General features: G+C 40.4%; 1 protein-coding gene across 9 annotated transcripts in view; it reads right to left on the reverse strand.

The window, feature by feature from the left end:
- Positions 1 to 19,928, reverse strand: part of lrp2a (low density lipoprotein receptor-related protein 2a) — an 85,399-nt gene that overhangs the window by 45,408 nt on the left and 20,063 nt on the right. For 6 of the 9 annotated variants that reach the window (XM_036139256.1, XM_036139258.1, XM_036139255.1 and 3 more), the window contains 20 exons: positions 16,027 to 16,167; positions 15,705 to 15,908; positions 15,075 to 15,267; positions 14,325 to 14,450; positions 13,285 to 13,415; positions 13,026 to 13,163; positions 12,625 to 12,906; positions 12,286 to 12,525; positions 11,088 to 11,207; positions 10,686 to 10,802; positions 9,930 to 10,310; positions 7,099 to 7,113; positions 6,573 to 6,821; positions 5,727 to 5,938; positions 4,418 to 4,602; positions 3,713 to 3,941; positions 3,417 to 3,594; positions 2,304 to 2,432; positions 315 to 481; positions 12 to 155 (listed from right to left, as the gene is read on the reverse strand). In XM_036139256.1, coding sequence (XP_035995149.1) covers positions 12 to 155; positions 315 to 481; positions 2,304 to 2,432; positions 3,417 to 3,594; positions 3,713 to 3,941; positions 4,418 to 4,602; positions 5,727 to 5,938; positions 6,573 to 6,821; positions 7,099 to 7,113; positions 9,930 to 10,310; positions 10,686 to 10,802; positions 11,088 to 11,207; positions 12,286 to 12,525; positions 12,625 to 12,906; positions 13,026 to 13,163; positions 13,285 to 13,415; positions 14,325 to 14,450; positions 15,075 to 15,267; positions 15,705 to 15,908; positions 16,027 to 16,167 — 3,581 coding nt within the window. The remainder of the gene's footprint in view (positions 1 to 11; positions 156 to 314; positions 482 to 2,303; positions 2,433 to 3,416; positions 3,595 to 3,712; positions 3,942 to 4,417; positions 4,603 to 5,726; positions 5,939 to 6,572; positions 6,822 to 7,098; positions 7,114 to 9,929; positions 10,311 to 10,685; positions 10,803 to 11,087; positions 11,208 to 12,285; positions 12,526 to 12,624; positions 12,907 to 13,025; positions 13,164 to 13,284; positions 13,416 to 14,324; positions 14,451 to 15,074; positions 15,268 to 15,704; positions 15,909 to 16,026; positions 16,168 to 19,928) is intronic. The other 3 variants (XM_036139261.1, XM_036139260.1, XM_036139257.1) reach the window with 1 other exon arrangement.

Below are 19,928 nucleotides of genomic sequence, written 5' to 3' on the forward strand. Positions count from 1 at the left end.
GGTAATCTCACCTCAATAGACTGTGCAGCTGGATTGGTGTAGTACAGGTTCTCTGTGATCCAGTCCAGGGCCAGGCCAACGGGCGAGCCGAGAATGGCTGCAGGGGCAAACTCCGTCCTGTTTGTACCGTCTGACTTCACCCTGTGGATCTCACCCTGTTGGACAAACATAGACCTGTTAATAATGCATGGCTTAACCAAATTGTGCCAAACTGTAAGCACAGCATCTTTTGAGCTGTAACTATAGAATAAACTGAATAACTGGGGGTTGTCTTTAAGTCTGGCATGTTGGAAGGTGGTTTGTGGTGGACTCACAGGGTGTTCTACCCAGTAGATGGTCTGTTCCTTGTCATCGAAGTCAACATCATAGCCGTTGTGAAGACCGGCGACCGGAACCATGGCGTCATTGCTCTTGTCCTCTGGGTTTAGTGGAATACCATAGATGATGCTGTCTCTCACAACCACCAGAAAGGGATCTTCAACTAGCAGAAAATAATAAAAATCTGTGTCAAATTTGTCAAAGAAAAGCCTTCATCATGGTTCAACCTTTATTTTCTGATGAAAACTGAGTGATAACTTCATCGACTCATAAAAACAAAACAAACATTTTGGAAAGAGATGAAATACATTCTAATCTAATGTTAGTGATGTGGAAACTTAGGACAGCTTTAACAAATAAACAATGAAAACTAATGAGCTTGGGCAGAAGTGATTGAATAAACTGAATTTCCTAGCAGCACTACAGTAATTCTATGGTGAGCTTTTATTTTTTTTTTACATTGTTTACATTTCAATCGTTTATATAAACCGCTGCTGCATCTTTATCCTGAAATTTACTGCAATTTACTGTGATTTTTTACTTACAATTTACTGTGATTTTTTTTACATTGTTTACATTTCAATTGTTTACATAAACTGCTGCTGCATCTTTACCCTGAAATTTACTGCAATTTACTGTGATCTTTCAAGCTGTATGCAAACGAAATTTCGTTCTGTACGCACTTTGTGCATACAAAACGACAATAAAGTTGTCTAAGTCTAAGTCTAATTGGAGAAAAAATATTGTATAATATCTATATGATTATTGTTCAGGTAGATCATGTTTAACAGCAATGTTGCATATAAACTTTTTTTTAACTGTGATAGGTTTAGTTTTAGTATATAAAAATGTTAACCATGCTTCTAACATTGCTGCATTGCATGCACCGCTTTCCCCACTATTGATTTGCAGGATTTTTTTGTCATGTTTTAAATCACAACACATTCTATTTAGGGTTTTTAGTCTTTAGTCTAAAATTTTTTAGTCTAAATTTTTAGTCTAAAAGAAACTCAAAGTTTTTCATAAGGAGATAACTGTTTCACTCCAATGTAGGTGAAGAAAAGAACTTCAGAAATGAGAAGCTAAGAGCAAATTTCTGTGTGACCTTATATTTTAGTCAGGTAAATTTAGAATAAATATAATGCTTAAAAAAATGACAATAGACAACTGAACTGTGACCAAAATCAGTACAAAAAATGACAAAATCTCACTGTCAAAAAATTATGAAAAAGATGTATTTTTTTTGCTGATAAAGACAATTTAAATGTGTTCACAAAACAACAAAATAACTAAAGTGCAGTTAAGAAGTTAACCAAAAAAAAAGGACTAATTGCTATTTAAAAAAAAAAAAAAAAACGATTGTGAAGTGGAATTAGGCCTGGTTGTAAATCGTTGCTTCCTATGTAAAATATTTGGTGCAAATTAGAGATCTCAAGCTGCGGGACCTTTATCTATAAAGAGGATTGACCGGTGAAAGCCGGTTCCACAATCTGATTTGCTTTGTCATCAGAGATTAGAGTCAAAGAATGGTTGTAGGGCATTTTCATTCTTGGATAATCGTTGGCTTCAGGGAGAGATTGCGGTCTGCTTGGTCTGTAGGAGCTGAAACCTGAGACGAGTTAAGCTGCTGACCTAAGGTGGACTCCTTGGACCTTGCATTAAAGGTCCCTTGTCCTCTTGAGACCATGAAAGACATGCTCATATGAGTCTTAATATTTATGACCTGAGCAGCAGGTTACAAGATAGTCTAAATGGGAGGCTGTTGACAGGTACCTGAACCAATCTACAAACATAGATCCCGTGAACAGAAACTATGCAAGAATCAAACAGGGGACAACAGTTTTGTTTTTTTCTTTATAGGAGGAATCCCTGCAGAGATGAATACTTGACCAATATCTCAACTTATCAGCAACATTTGACCAGACTTCCTTTTTTTTTATCAACTTAAGCGTTGAGTGCTTTCCACCTGTTGGCAGCCTGCATACCTCTGGCACAGGTGAACTGGTCAGCTGCCAGAGTCCAGCCTGAGGGGCAGGCACATGAATAGTATCTTGGTCCCACAGCAGAGAGTAGGCAGATATGAGTACAGGGGCTCCCCAAGCAGTGATTTCTCCCTACAAATTGAAAAGAGTCCAGTTAGTGATCTTGGCAGACATATTGGCTGCAGAAGCCATCGTTCAGGCATAGACAGCATGAGTGCAAACCATGTTGATATGATCAGAGTCATCGTTATTTCTCATCCCCAGCTAAAACCAGATGTAAACCCTTTTTTTTCCTCTCACAAACTGGCATTAAATCAAACCAAGCTTTCCATATTCTGGGTCAGATAGGATTGTTAAAAATATGAATTATTGGTAAATGCCAAATAGTTGGACAAAAAATAAAAGATGTTTTATATTATGCAAACCAAATTAAGAAGTTCACATTCAAGATCCCTTTGACTTTAAACACTTTAAGAAAGGCCAGATGATGACGTCATGACTCTGTAAGCTTGCTATAGGTTAATGAACAACTTTTGAGTTAATGGATGTACACCTTGCATGACCCACTAAAATGCAAAAAAAATTAACAAACATATCAGGTGAATTGTTGACGTCAACAAGCCTTTCTGGGCGGCCATAATTTCCAGATGAGCTGAAGGTTCATCTTTATATGCAATTATGAAGAAAAATAGCAAAGTAACCCCAGACAAAAGAAAAACATCTTGTGACAACAGTGATTCGAGCTGGTAATGGAGTGGCATTCTCCAGTGACATGGACTGAAAGGCCAATGAGCGAGGAAGAAGCCATGACTCCGACAGCAGCAATATAAACCCGATTACAGTTTGCAAGAACATGCATGAAATTCATGTTTTGGAGACATGTTCCATGATCAAATGAAACATTAAATTTGGTGTCTGTCTGTAATGAGCATCGCTAAGTTTGGAGGAAAAAGAATTATGCTTGCAAGCCATTGAACACTATTCACTGGGGTGAAATACAAATGTTTTGGCCTTTGACTGCACTGAACGAACTGTTGCAATTCACAAAACACATGGCATCATAAGTTAAAAATAAGATATCTGGCTTAAGCTACATGTTGAATATTTTTGCAATACCTGCTGGTTGCCTGGTTGGGTGCACTGCCACCAGACCCATTGGCTGAGGAAGGTTGAACAGCATCACTGTCTGGTTTTCTCCGTGCCACTTATGAGCCCGCATCACTCGGTTGATGTATCTGTCGGTCCAATAGACAAAATCCTCAAAAATGGTAATTGCGTGGGGATGTTGCAGTACCTTTTTATAGAAAACAGCAAAAGAAAAAAAAAGGTGTCTTACACATACTGAACGTGTTCTGCACATTTTGAAACAATTAGCTCCCCTTAAGAGAAAGACTATGACCTTGAGTACTCACCAAGTCACTTGCAAGGACCTGCTTTCTGTTGTTGCCATTGAAGTCGCAGTAATCAATAAAGTCTAAATAGGCATCGGCAAAGTACAACAAATTATTTGGATAGTCTATGGTTAAACCATTGGGCCAGTAGAGTTTGCTGCTTATGATGACTGTCCTGAGGTTCCCATCCATGCTTGCCCTCTCAATGCGGGGGTTCCTTCCCCAGTCGGTCCAAAACATCAGGTGAAAGCTGCAAAACAGGATTAATCTTTTACTACTATGCTGCGAAGCAGTAAGTGTTTTCTGTGCCATGCAAAAATATTCCTACCCCTCTGATGTTTTCACATTTTATCATGTCACAACCACAAACCTATTTCATTTGGTCTTTATGTGATGGATCAACACAAAGTAGTGCTCAAATGTGAAGTAGAAGGAAAACTATTCATAGTTTTCACATTCCTTTAACATTTTTTTTTTAAAGTTAAGCACGCATATGTATTTATTATCTCTTTACATCAACAGGTGGTTTTGACTCAATCGCTTTAACACAAACGCGCATCACACTTTTGATTTTTATTAGCAAAAGATTTGGAAGCTCGTCGATTTCTTTCCACTTCATAAATATATACTTTGTGTTGGTCTACCAGATTACATACTTTTAATCTTCAGTTTCTGGTGTGAACGAGAAAAAAAATATTTAAGGGGGACATAAAACTTGACGCTGACCTGTCTCTGGGGTCCAGCACAAGACCTCGAGGGTTGGTGACATTTTCACTGACTAATACGGTGCGGTGTGTGCCGTCCAGTTTAGACACTTCGATTGTCTCCAGGACGTAGTCGGTCCAGTATAAATTCCTGCCCACCCAGTCCACAGCAAGGCTCTCTGTCACAGTCACTCCACTGTCAAATATCTATCCGGAAGACACATTCCCAAACAAACATATGTTTAAGGAAAATAAACTGTAAAAGGGTTCCTACACAATTTTATTTAAGCTGTCCAGACTCATTTACGTCCGTTTAAAAATACAAAACGGCAAATGTCATTATGGCACATATTTCTAATCTGGAAAAACTTAAAACAAATTAAGGAAGGAAGAAAGTAGGGAGGGAAGGACAAAGAAGGAAGGAAGGAAGGAAGGAGGTAGGAAGGGAGGGAAGAAGGACAAGGAAGGAAGAGAGGAAGTAGGAAGGGAGGGAAGGAAGGACAAGGAAGGAAGGGAGGAAGTAGGAAGGGAGGGAAGGAAGGACAAGAAAGGAAGAGAGGAAGCAGGAAGGGAAGGAAGGACAAGGAAGGAAGGGAGGAAGTAGGAAGGGAAGGAAGGACAAGGAAGGAAGGGAGGAAGTAGGAAGGGAAGGAAGGACAAGGAAGGGAGGACAAGGATGGGAAAAAGGAAGCAAGTAAAGTAAGGAAGGGAGGAAGTAGGGAGGGACGGACAAGGAAGGAAGGAAGAGAGGAAGTAAGGAGTGACGGACAAGGAAGGAAGGAAACACGTAGGGAAGGAAGGGCAAGGAAGGAAACATGTAGGGAAGAAAGGACAAGGAAGGAAACACGTAGGGAAGGAAGGGCAAGGAAGGAAACACGTAGGGAAGGAAGGATAAAGAAGGATAAGCTTACGCCACAAGCAGAGAGAAAAACTAAGAAAGAAAACTAGGATGCAGAGAAGGAAGGAAGAGGAAGAAAGGCTCAAAGCAAGATCATCACAGAGGAAAGGAAGGAGGGAGGAAAGAGGGAAAGTACATAGAAGAGGATGGGGTGGAAGGAAGAGTAGTGGGAAGAACACAAGGAAGGAAATGAGGTAGGTAGGAAAGATACAAAGAAGTAGTGAAAGACACAAAGACTGAAGGATGGAAGGAAGTATCCAACATTTAAACGAGGCAACAGGGAATAAAATATGGTGATACAAATATTTCCTACACTCTTATTTTGTATTTCCACACTTATACAGACCTCGAATATAATGTTAATATCAAAATCCACAATTTTCCAGACTACCTAGGATTCCTTCCCTCTCAACTTTATTCCCCTGTGACTTACCACAGCTCTCTCACTGCCGTTTATGTGAGAACTCCAGATTCTGTCCTGGCTTGTATCAGACCAGAACACACGGTCCGAAACGGAGTCAAAATCTATCGCCACAATGTTGCGTCCGTCTCGAATCAGCGACCGAATCACATTCGGTTGAGCGCTTATTTCATCTTGGATGATCTGATTTCGACTGGCCACGAGAAGAAACGCTTGACGTGAATCTAGAAAGAAAACAAACATCCAACCACGAGTTACTTGTTACGTTTACTTTTCTCTAACAGGAACACTTATCAAGCTTTGCGCGTGCGTGAGAGAGACTGTTGACAACAGCCACACAAGAAGGCTCTTAAATAGAGCCTACTCAAATATCCGTCCTCCGGGAATGCACTTTTGTCCAAATAATGTCCTATTGTAAGGCAAAAGCTTTCAAGCGGTTATCTGCGAGGGAAGAGGAGCTCATGTCAAGCACGCTCCCCTTATAAACAGCCCTTTGTTTGTGATTATGTCCTAATTACTGCAGCGATGGCCAGTGACTGACATATATGTTATTTGCTTTATCTCTTGAAATCAGAGCAGCTAAGAAACACAAGAAAGAAGAGAGACAGTGTGCCCGTCTGGAGGTCTCGGGGCCAAGTTCCACATTCCCCCCACCCCCACCCCCACCCCAACCCTTCCCACCCAGCTGTGCGAATGGAGGAATAAGATACCTGTTTGATTGGTGAAAAATGCTAAAATCAAGATCACAGTAGACCTGATATTACAAGCATTTCCTTTCATAATGAAATTGCGCTTTTTTATGTAATGGATGAATAAATTCCAGACTCTGAAGGTTAAACACATTTCTCCCCCCTTTACCTGAAGCCTTGCAGGTACGTTGGTCTGCTTCAAGAGTGTAGCCCTCCTGGCAGTGACAGCGGAAGGAGCCTCTCTCGTTAAAGCAGTGCTGGCTGCACCGTCCTGGGGGATTACATTCGTCTATATCCTCACACGTTTTGGAGTCATTGCTAAGCTGATAACCAACAGGACACGTGCATTGGGCCCCAAAAGGCCCCTGGATGCAACCATGCGTGCAGCCAGCGTTGTTATCAGAACAGCTCTCCTGATCTGAGTTGAAAGCAAAAATAGGACTTTTTAGAAGAGAACATTTTTGAATTTATGCGTTTTATGTACATGCGGCTCTCTAAAGATGGCGGATAACATTAACAAAGCAAAAACTACATCTTGGGAATAGCTGCCCTGTGCCGACGCTAGGTTGTAAATGTGGTGCATGTTGATTGATGGAAATTTATGACAAAAGTGATTACCCTTGATAATGCATCTGTTAAAAATAAATCAGAACTACTTGCAGCATTTCTATCAATGATTGAGAGTTTCTTCCTACCTGGTAAAGGCTCATCTGAAAGTTGGGACAGAGGCAAGAGGGAGGGGGGAATCACAGGACAAATCACACACATGCTTGATTAAACACAAGAACACAAACATAAGTAGGTGACATTCAACAAAAATTTTCTGTGCTTTTAATATAAAAAAGCAATTAAAAAGTGTCAAGTGAAATAAAATCAGCTTAAAATAGAGTGTTATTTGCTTATCATTTAATGGGTGAATGTTTCTGAAAACAAAACAAAAAAAATCATGGCTTAGTGTACAAGAAAACATTGTCTGCATTAAAAAAACTAACGTGTCAAATGAGAATAAAAACATACAAAGAATATTCACTAATATTGCTGTTTTTTTTACAACAAATGAACTATTCTCGTTAAAAGTTCACATATTTTAAAATTATTTCAAATTATTCTTAAGATGATGTGATTAGGTTTAACTGTGATGGACAAACAAATTTTCACTTTATGTTTCGTCTTTTGACACACAGTCAGATTTAGCTTGATTCACTCCTGCAAAAATAAAATATTTTAGTAATACAAAAGATATTTTTTTAACAAGAGCTTTGTGATGAAAATGCTCAATCTGAAAAGAAATCCATATTAGAGATGCACCCAGAAATCAGCCAGAGACAAGAATTGAAGAGAATTTGCCCAACCCGATTGATGTTTGGTCAAAACTAAAATACTATTCGCTCAGTGAGCACACTGTCCCTGAACATAAACAGGCCGCACTGACATTACCACTCTTCAGTGTGGAAGTTGAACAGCAATTGAAAAATGTTGGATATTGCATCAAGTATTGCCACTTTACAAAAAAATGTATTAATCCTAGCTAAGTAATTAGATTTTTTTTCACATCCCACTGGTAATTTAAAGTAATCTTTTATTTCTAGTTACACGTTTCTTTTGTCTTCAAACAATGTTCTGGAGTTACCCAACCAGAGTCCTGATTTATAGCAGCACTATGTAAGTATTAACCTAATTTGATACTCTATTAAATTATATTTAATAGAGTATGGTTAAAAATTGCTCTAATATCAATATTTCTTCGACCATTGATAAATTAAGGTTGACAACCTCTTAACTAATAAAATAAAAAAATAACAGATTTTTTGATGGTTTATTGTTTATTTACCTATTTTTACTGACATCTCTCATTTTTGATAAGAAACCAACTTCTTTGTTGAAATAAAATAATTTGAAATCAAAATATTTTGTTCACTGTCCATAAGGCTAACTGTGCTAACCCTGTCAATCATGTCACTAACATAAAATAACTCTATCTTTGTTTTGGAATAATAGTGAAGGGAAGTCATGGTTAACTGCAGAGCTGTGTAACAGCTTGGACCCTCTGGTCCAAGTTTAAGTAATTAACAAGCATTGACTGAAAAGGGGTTGCTTAAGCTTTGACAATTAAAAATAATAGTTATCATCATTAAAGGAGCATTGCACAAGTTTAAAGGTTAAATATTATTATTTTTCTTTCTCATACTTGCACTTACAATTACCCGACATGTAAAATGAGTTCTCCTCTGTGTATCGCTATTGCCTTTATAGGCTCCATTAGTCAGTTCATGAGAGAGAGATTCAGGATGAATCTTCTGGGCATGTGATGTGCTGCATGCTCTCGGTCACCTGGCTACTTAGTTGAGTCTTTGCCATAATTGATGCATTAATGAGATGACGGGGTCTAACTTAAATATAACTTTCTTACCTGAGAAGACATTACGCCTCTAAACAAAAGACCTGTGCAGTCACAGCAGCAGATGCTTTTTCTCTTCTGCCATGCAAGTGAACGACATTGGTGTCATTTCAACTTGTCGCCAGAGGGGGCAGACGTGTGCAAAAACTCTGGAACTTGCACAATGCACCTTTAAGCCTCGGTCATAATTACAATTATATTAATGATTACAAATGAATTAATGATTTTAGAACAAATACGCTTTTTCCCTCTTGAAAGCTGAAGTTGGACAAAGCTGTTTATAACGTTTGAGATGATCCCATAGAAAAAAAAGATTATTTTGTGACATGGCAGACTTCAATCTTTGAGGTTGGCAGAAAAAGGAAAGCTTAAATTGTCTGTAGGCTGTATTGTAAAATAGTAAAGGACCTCATCAGCAGGGGTATTGTACCAGTCTACTGCCTGTAAAGAGCTGCTTATGCCTGCTGACTGACTTTTCGGTTCTGGTTATCTTATTTATGGACATTATATACCTCTCCCCACTCCTATACACACTGACAAAACATTTTTTTGCCTTATTAAGAATTGTTTTTTTTTTTTTTTTTTCAAAGTTACCACATTGTGTTTATGTGTTACAGTCTGTGGCCGAGAGTGTTACAACATGTAATTACTTTCAATTAAATTTCATTTGTACAAATATCTTTGTCCCTATATTGATAGTGTCCTAAGGATGAAGAGAGATAGCTCTGTCACTTAGGGCTGTTTTTTAAATAATTAAAAAAAATTTATGCTATCAATATTATGTTGAAGACAGTTATATTTTCCGTTTATCTAGTCTGAAAAAGTATTTAATATTATACAAATAAAATTAGGTATTGGCAAACCAGAGTTTTATTAAATCAGTGAAACTCTCCAACAAAATCTCTCATTGGTGCACCTCTAAATCATATCATTATGTTTTTGTTTTTTTTACGGGGTTCTTGGTATGTTTTTTTAGATTTTCATTCAACAGGTTAGTTCTTAAATGTTAAACTTACAACAACAACTAAATGCACTTTATGACGTTTTACGATATGTCTAGGAACAAATCAAACATGTGTAATGTTTGTTTTTTGAGTGTAAGCTGAAGATTCAGAGGATGCCACTTACTGCAAAGTGGGGATTCATCGGCGCCATTAGGGCAGTCGGGTGTGTTGTCGCACACGGAGGTGAGATTGATGCAAACACTGTGACCAGGGCACTGCCACCGCCAACTTGGGCATCGGAAAGGCGGCGTGGGACAATCTCTTTCATCGCTCATGTCCCTGCAGTCGTTGTCCCCGTCACAAATCCAACTGCGTAAAACGCAGTTTCCATTGTCACAGCGGAAGAGCGAGGATGGGCAGGTCCGGGGAGGGCAGGCGTGGTGTTCGTCGCTGCCGTCCTGACAGTCTGGGTGTCCGTCACATTCCCATGTGGACGGGATACAGCTCCCATCCGACTGACATTGAAACTCACTTTCATGATGGCACATCCCTGGGGGTCTGGTAGCTAAGACAAATCAGGACACACCACAAATATATGGGTCAAAATTGTTCAACAGTGATAAAGTAGGGATGTCCAAAATGGATCCCAACCTTTGGCTGGAGGTCCAGATCAAGACTTTTTTAAATGATTGGCATTGGAGTCCTTGATGAAAGGCATCTCTCAACACCTGTAGTTGGTTTATTGTCTTTCTTTTTGTGTTTTTCAACGAGTCATTTTGTGAAATTGGCCATGTCTATCTTTAAATTACTCAGATGGATATCGTTGACAAAAAACTGATGAGGACGTCCTCATAAAATACCCGGACGTGAAATGATGTTAAACCGACTAACAGTTTAGCGGGGGTAAATTATGACCACTGGCAGTATCAAAAATACTTACGACAGTTTTGCTCATCGGAGCGATCGCTGCAATCGAAGACTCCATCACAGCGGTAGAAGGAGTTGACACACTGGTGACCGCTGGTACACTTGAACTCACTCACAGTGCAGTTGTAGACTGAAAAAATCCAGAGCAGTATGTCAGAGCTAACATTTCATTTAGGGTATCCTCTAATTGTGCAGCACAACTAATGAGAAATAGAGCTGAAGTGTACAGAAGGCTTATCTGTATCAATTTATTCTGCAAATGTGTTTCTGATTTAACAAATGACTGCACAGCTTAAATTTCTGTTTTAGCAAGAATATCCCTTTATAGGTTTTATGGCTTTGTGTAAAGAAAAAAAATTAAACCTGCTCAAATATGCACTTGTGCTTAAGATGGGAAAATAGGAAAGATACTGACTGCATCCCTGCTCGTCTGCTCCATCCACACAGTCTCTGTCTCCGTCACAAACGTAGTTAGAGTCGATGCAACGGTGGTCGGGACACTGAAACTGTCCAGGGTGGCACGTTCCCCCCAGATCTAAATAACAAAAATTGTAAGATCTAATTATTAGCCGTATAAGCCAACCTTAATCAACATTTGTTTTTAAGGATGTTATACTAAAGGTTAATAGCGGTAAATTTTTTACCACGAGGTTAACAATAGATTCAGTGTTAATTTGTTACATAAATCACTTAAGATAAACATCTTTAGAATATCAGCTTTATTCTACCCATGTTTGCCAATAGGATAGCACTTAGTCTTCTTCCATAACATTTCAGAAGCTTGGAGCAAACAGAGAGAGGGATTGTTGACCATTCAGATTTATACAACATCTCTCCTCCGAAAGTGAAAGTGTTTGTCCCTGAGGGCATTGCGAACTGCAATCTGGCTTTTTATGTTGCTTATATATTAATGGCTCCTAATCACTAAGTTGTCTTTAATTATTTCTTCAGTTCATGATGTAACACAAGGAAGCAGAGTGTTTCAGGTGTTGACTCACACAATACAGCCACATGTGTGCCTCCAGCTGACATTAATCTATTTGAAGCATACAAGCCATAAAATCATCCTCTGGGCTTTCTCAAATTGCTTAAATGAGCAGTAATCACAGTTTATTAAAACATCCACATTTTACAAAACAACAAAGAGAAAACTCTAAAGCAAATGTCTCATTATTTTTGGTTTGTTGTAAAAAGAAGTAATTTTGGCAATCCGAATTGATTCGAAAAAGCAAAAGTTCAGGTTTATTGCTGGATAGTAAAAAAAAAGTGTTTTTATACAATGTATTCAAATATCTGGTTTTGTCTGTTTACCCCAGACAAACACGACACCATGAATCACCAAATAAAAGTTTGCACATCCTTTCATCTACCTAAAGATCACATGTGCTTCAATCCATTTATTTTATGCGAACCATCAGAGATGCCAACGGTTATCATATATTTTCCAAGCTCAGTTTCTTAAAAGAAACGTCAGATTTAAAAAAAAAAAAAAAAAAAAAAAGGCCATTGTGTGACATAACACTGCAGTAGCAAACGAATAATTTAATTTAAATGTTTCCGCACATCCTCAAGGGGTGCTGAGTACCGTCAAAGGGGCTTTTAAAGACACTCACAGCAGTCGGCTTCATCTGACCCGTCGCCGCAGTCGTTATCTGTATCGCAGCGCCAGCTATGGGGGATGCAGCGGAGGTTAGCGCATGTGAACTGATTGGCGGGGCACGTTCCAGGCACCCGTGTGGGACAGTTGATCTCATCGCTGTTATCAAAGCAATCATTGTGGCCATCGCAGCGCCACCCGGCTGGCACGCAGCGCTGATTGGCACAGGTGAAGGCCAGGGGGGAACAAGTCGTGTCTACAAGCCAAAAAAAAAAAAAAAGAAGGTGATCTTTAATACACACTGACCTAAGCAAACCCAAAAATGGTGTGAGGAGATTCTAACGAGTCAGATTACTGTTGATGCCACAGTGGAGTTCGTCAGTGTTGTCATGGCAGTCGTCAACACCGTCGCATCTGTAGCTGTTTGGGACGCATTTGCCGTTGCCACAGGAGAAGGAGTTGGCTCCGCACTGCACTGTCGGGGGCTCGTTGGAGGGGTCCTCGACACACGTCTGTTGGTTTGGCGACAGCCTCATGCCATACGGGCAGCCGCACACTCTCTGAGAGTCCGGAGCTGGGAAGCAGAAGTGGCTGCAGTCTCCGTTAGGATTCGTCTGCCTGTTGCAGAGGTTGGAACCTGAGAAAGGGGAGTGGAGGGTAATTACCGGGAATATGACTGATGAGAGCGAGGCGAAGCCACGCATGAACAAGAGAGTCAGAGAGGGGGGGAAAAAAAATAAAAATGAAGCTACTGACCGGTCTGAGAGTTGGAGTTGAAAGACTTGACATGCATGATGTGGCTGATTCCTCTTCTAATAACAACCATCTGCCCACCATCAGTCTTGCGCACACGCACAATGCCACCCAGGCGCCAGTCGGTGAAATATGCAAATCCTTTATGTGAAAGGAGCAGCAGAGCATGAAATATGTTGCCGCATCTTTCATCACACCACTGCACCAACGAATTACTTCTTTTGACGTGCTCATGATTAAAGTTAAAGAAAAGAAGACTTGCCTTCAAAAATGGTGAGGCCAAAAGGATGGGAGATCTGGGTTATGCGGTCCAAAGAAAGCCTGTTTTGTCCATTAAAGTTGCTGTGCTCAATCTTGTCAAAGAAGGCATCTACCCAGTACAGACGCATTGAGCTGAGCGGTGATCAAAACAGAGCAGTGTAAGGGTATAATAAATACTTTAAAATGAGTACCAGAGGAAGAGGAATGATTACTTAACAATTTATAACTAAAAAAATTTGAGATATGCTGAAAAATCAGCTTGTCATTACAATCGAACTACATTATGCTTGACCAGATCTGTTTCTGTGATCCACAACTACAATTTTAACCTTTTCCAATCAGTCAACAAACTATAATAATCCTATCAGGTCACAGCAACACTCTTCGGTGAGGAAGTTGTAAATGCAGAAAGAAAACTTAAAATTAGCGGTTGTCAGATTCTGTGATATTTTTAAGTCTAACTGAACACAAAAGCTGTAAAAAGCTACACAAGAATCTTTATTTTTCACAGAGGCATACCAGCTATCTTCAGCAAATAATGCAAAACTAAGCTAGTACGTTACATTAGCTCAGTCTCATCTTTAGACAAATCCAGTTCTATCTGTCAAGGAACATGCTGGATTTGGAAATGTTAGCGTTCGTTAGAAAATCACATGGTTGAGGTATGGGCCAAAAGGACTGATAAAACCAGGATGTGTATTTTATAAGATACAATTCTGTCATTTTTGCCTATTTTGAGATAACTGTTTTATTTTAGCATTTGATTTTCATTTATAAACTTTTTAACATTAGGATGGCTTAATCTTCAGCAATCCAGTAAGGAGTAAAATTTATTTTGTGTTATTTACAGTTCTTAAAGAAACATCTGAACTGGAATCTGCACATCAGAGCTTTAGAAATCGTCAGAAACTGGCAACAACATCTCTTATCGGTGAATATAAGGAAAGCAATAAAGTATTTTCTTTTAGCAAACTGAAAAGACAGCAAAACATTTTGTGAGAGTGTTTCCCTGCGCACTTGGATGTAAGACATTTGGCTCACCTCCAGTCAATTGCTAATCCATTTGGCCAGCCCAGGGTGGTGTTTACAATAGACACGGCATGTGACCCGTCACCCCAAGCCCTCATAATCTTTGCAGGACGGTACCAATCAGTCCAAAAAATATACCTGGTGAAGCAGAATGAATAAAACAAAGTTTCAACTGCATGTTTAATTTAAAAAAGGTCTCTTGACATTAATAGAAATCTACCTGTGTTATTTATTTATTTATAGTTTGCCTTAAACATGTCTGCTATGTGGAGCTTTTCCATTTAAGCAGCTTCTTAGTGCTAACTACAATACAGGGCTTCATACTGAGCTAATCTCAGTTGTTGAACACAGAGGCCTTATGACTTCAAGACTACAGGAAATTACTGCTTGTTCTAAAATAGATTTTTATTTTATTAGCTGGTGGCTTATTAGTAATTTATGAATAGGTGAGCTCCAACAGTATGTATCTGTGCTCAAAAGGCTGGTTTTGAAAAGCTATCCTATTCTTTAAAAGTAAAATAAGCATTGCTTCTGATGAAAGTGTAATAAATGTAGATCCGCCAGCAGACATTTGCTGTAAGCTGGCTAGAAAAGATTCAAGCTCATGCACACATGACTGGAACAAGGGCTTAATAAAATGCAGTTTTGCTTTTGCCTTGTTCATTAAGTCAACTATGCATCGCAACATTCTTACACAACTGATGAACAAATCGGCTTTTTGGAACAACATTTGCCAACATTTCATGAAACGTTTTGGTTTACCCGATCAGAGGATGCACCACGATGGCCCTGGGGTTGTTCAGGTTACGTATAATGGCCCTCCTGGATTTATCAGGCAGCCTCAGGACGGATATGCTCCTGTACCGAGGGTCCGTCCAGTAGAGGTTTTTCGATATCCAGTCGTAAGCCAGGTCCTCCACTCCCTCCACTCTGTTGGCTGCCAGTATCTCCCTGCCTGCGCAGATCAAAGCGGTCAGAGCACTGTTTTACTCAGAGATGAAAGAGGAACACATTTAAATAAATAGGCTGTCAGCTTGCATTTTCCTCTCAGGGGTCGGACAGAAGAAACTAGAGCAACTCTAAATACAACTGCTGAACAGAGCAGGGCTGTTTCTGTCCTTGTCTCCGTGCACCTTGTGGACCGTGGACATGAACATGGATTTTTCTAAAGCTTATGGAAAAAAAACTTTTTCTGAATATCAAAAATGATTGGTAAAGTGTTTTAGATTCTTCTTTTTCTATCTGGCCTCACGATACTTCCTTGAACTCCCTAAATAAGTCCGAGTGAACAGCATGGTACAGCTGAACAACAATGATAGTAAAATTATCGTCTAGGCGGCAGGTTTCATACTAATACTTTTAGATTTATAATGGCGGCAAAAGGACATTCACCTGTTCCATCCACCTTCTGCTTGTAAATAATATCTTTTGCCGTGTCAGAGAAAAAGATAGCGTCATCCTCAGCGCTAAAATCCACTCCGACAAAGTAGGAGGGCGATCCGGTGACGGGCAGGATGATGTCCTCCTGGGAGGAGAGGTTAAAGGGGATTCCTCTCACAGCCAGCTGGCTGGAGAACAGCAGAAACTGTCTCACAGCTGTAAGGAAGACAACAGAAGAATGCATGAGCCAAAACAGATAAATATGCCAAAGACAGTGAGCTTTGCAAAACAGCACGTTTGCAGAACACGGACCAGGAAAGAAATCTGCCCTTACCAGAACACCGTTTGCCGTCAGCATGTAGATCATAGCCAATGCGACATTTGCAGCGATAACCAAGTCCTCCGTTGTCGCTCCTGTGGCTCAGGACACAGATCTGCTCACAGCCGCCTCTGTCCACACTGCAAGGGTTTGGCACTAGAGAAACAGAGGGAAAAAATCTCAATATACTAGACAAATATTTAAGATGTATTGTGTTCCTTGACAACATTTGCTGGCTCTGAAATCCTCCATCAAAATAAAAAAATAATATTTTAAGAGACGTTAAAGACCTTGAGATGAGATGAGAAATTTGCTGTTGATCAGAATCAGATTCCAGTTTGTAATTGTACCATATAAACACACTACCAGGTGGTGCAGACAGCAACACTCTTCAGTGCAGATGCTGTTGCTGAGTGAAGATTTAAAGTTAGCTATTTTCAGTATCAGTGAGGTATTTTAAAGGCATACTATGCAACATTTTTCAGTTAATTAATGTGTTCCATACCGTTTTGAATGATTAAATGAGTCATTTCAGGTCGAACAAAGGTTTTCTCTGCCGCCCTGGTGGTCTGTGGGGGAAATACCGCACTTGCAATGGCGTACCGCGAGCGAGCTATTTTTAGAAACGTAACGTCACGATGACGTCACATCACGTGGTACGCAGTAGGACAAGCTTGCATAGTCCGCCGCTGTTTCGCTGTAAAAGAGACGTGCGTTACCCTTGGTTTTACTCGGTAAACGACTGCTTTTTCCAAATCTAAGACCATGGTTTTTAAACATTGTTGCTATGGAACGTGCAACAGTGACTCGAGGTACGCTGATCGGCCGCATATGAAGGATGTTTTCTTCAAGACTGCCAAGGAGAAATGTGTGCGCTGGGTACACCGGTGCGGTCAGCCTACATATGTAGCAAGCATTTTGTTGGAGGAAAGGGCCCAACCGAAGAACATCCTGACCCAATTCCAGCGACATCAAGTAGTGAACAGGTAAGAGTATTTTGGTGGCTGACATGTTAATAATGAAGCGCCTGCTACCATGATAGCATATAGGCTATCATGGTAGCAGCCGCTAACTTGGTACCCTGCTACCAGGATAGCTTACTCAAAAACATTTCAAATAAGAGAAACATTAAACATATACCGATTCCTGGACGGTGATTACAAACAAAAAAACGGCCGATGACGCCATGACCGTCGCGCAGGAAAAAAAAAACAAACAAAGCTTACCGTTCGATCAACTCGGCCCGTTTTCCAGTCTTTTTAAGCCCTCGACACTCAAGCCATCGTTTGAGCTGAAGGTTGGTGTGTTCTTCGACAGTGCGACCAGTAATCCGTGCGCCTGGAACATCGTCTTGGGAAAGTTTAACGGCTGTAAAGTCGGTCATATCGCTGTTTCTGCTGGTTGCTACGGGCGTTCTTTACCTGTATGCCCTACCTAAGCGGCAAAAGGGGCGTTGCTCTTGAGTCGGTGACGTCACGTGCGCGGTACGCCATTGCAGGAGCCCTCGGCCCGCACACACAGGCTCAGAAGTCTCGTGCAAGACCGCAAGAGTCTGTCTTGCTTTACGGCGAGAACTCCATGTGTTTTTGCCCTGATATTCACTATATGCACGCGAGAAAGCAACAAAGAACCGCGTGTTAACGTCAAATAAACATGCAGGTTTTTTTTATTATTATTATTAAAATATTATTATATATATATTTTTTTTTTAATGTTGGCGAGGCGGCAGCGTGAGTTTGGCGAGGCGGCCGCCTCGCCAAGATAGCGCTGCGGGAATCCCTGATGTTCATACTTTCACTGTGTTAGTCATTGTTTGTTCTGCCGTTTTTTCGACTTTTCGTTGCGTTCGCCTGTCTGCTAAGCTCAAAACAACCACGCCTGGCTTGACGAAGAAACCAGAACAGCTGAGCATCTTTATGACAGTGCACTTTTACTTTCGCCCTCTGGGGGAGCCTCGCTGGAAAATCAACCCCGGTTGCATGGTATACCTTTAAAAAAAGAAAAAACCCAAGAGATGCTAGAAGTTATTGAAGAGACAATTGTATTTTCTACAGAGATTCAGGATGCTTTAACAAAATGTAACAAAGACTTCAAGGGCGTGCACAACTTTTTTTGACCACCACAGGACAACAATTTGCATTCCTTTGGAAATGTTTTGTTGAATTTATGAAGAGGCCAATCGAGGCCAACAGCGAATGGCTGAACGTAAAACCAGAGAAAGAAAAAGATGCAACAAACTATTTAAAAAAGAAACCATTTTTACAGTTAATTCAGTCTGCAAGAAAGTGAGAGAAAGAGCAAGACTTTCAGCAGATAACAAGAAGGCTAAACCTATTATGGCTAGGTTACTCTGTTTTACCCCTTTGAGCATTCAGTCTATGTCTGTCATAGAGCACGCTGCATTTGGAAATGTCGGGAGCCTTTTTGAAATCTCACTGTTAAACGAGTCTACATTCAATAGCAAACAGATGCAGATGCTGTTGTTTACAAATGGTAAACCTAACCTCCCAAACGGGCTAATCGCTAAATCAAGCTGCCAAAGACAGTTTGAAATGTCTGTTTTCAAAAATAGTAAACCTCTGTTTTGAAGTTGATGCTCAATTTAGATGATTACTGCCCACTCGCAAAAAGGTTGATGTTAGGGAAACATGCTATTGCAATAGCTTTGTCTAATGCGGCAATGACTACAAAGACCCACATTATCATCCCTGTTCTATCATCGTGACATTCCCTACCACGTTTGGTGAGGTTTAGCTTAACTAAAATCAGTAGCAGCAGTGGGCTAGCTAAAAATGTTATCAGTATCCATCCATTCATTCATCTTATTCCAGATTGGATCATGGGAGTAGCAGGATCAGCAAAGAAACACAATGAACCAGCTGCCAGACGGCACTCATCAGCTCATCTTGGGGAATCCCAAGGCGGAAGAGGAGGATATATAATCATTATTTTGAGATGTCTGATTATAGTTTTGATTTAGATTCATGTTTTCCTTGTCATTTATGTTTTATAGGTCTTGCCATATTCAGTTATTAGTTTTGCTGTCAGGGTTTTGCCATAAGGTTTGTGGATCTCAGTCAGATTCTGTCCTGTTCAGCTCCATTCATGTTTATTTCAGTCTGCACCCTCTGCCATAGCTTCAGCCAGTTTACCTCATTCAGTTCACCTGCTGCTGTTAATTAGGTTTAAGTCCTATCACCGGAGACTCTGCTTATTTATTCCTGCCTCCCACAGTCACTCACTGCCAGATCGTCAGAAAGCCTTTGTGTGAGTAAACCTTCCGGCATTCCTTGTCTGCCTGCCTGCGAGTTTTGACCCTAGCCTGAAGTTTTTAGATTTTCCCTGTTTGCCTTACCCCTGCTGGACACCTCGTTGGCTCTGTTATTCTGGACGTGACCTTGGACTGTTTTGACAGCGACTCTAGACTAGCTTTTTGTTCTGTCTGCCGTCTCCTGCCTGCCAATCCGTGTATGACCCTAGCTCGCCTCACAGACCTGCTCTCTGCCTCCAGCCTCATCTCCTGCCATGAGCAGCCCGCTCCTTTCTTGACAGTTGACCACCAATATTCAGATTTGTTTTCTGCTTTATTTAAATAAACCTTTTTAAAGCGCAATTCTTGTTTATTTGGCCACTTGTATCTTGATCTTTCACTCCTTACCCACATCCCTTGACCATAGGTGAGGGTCAGAGCACAGATAGGTTAGTATATTGAGAGTTTTGCATTTTGGATCACCTCTTTCCTCACCAGAGGAGACTGGCACAGTATCTGGATTACTGCAGAGGAACCTTTCCTTCTCCTGCTCCATCCTACCATTACACTGGATATTTAAACTCCTCCACTGAAACAGACCCTCTCCCCTCCAAGACCAAGAACACCACAAAAAGGATAATTGAAAAGTGGCAGCTCTGGTGGAGTC

This window comes from Fundulus heteroclitus, chromosome 7 (assembly GCF_011125445.2).
Source record: "Fundulus heteroclitus isolate FHET01 chromosome 7, MU-UCD_Fhet_4.1, whole genome shotgun sequence".
Classification (NCBI taxonomy): Eukaryota; Metazoa; Chordata; class Actinopteri; order Cyprinodontiformes; family Fundulidae; genus Fundulus; species Fundulus heteroclitus.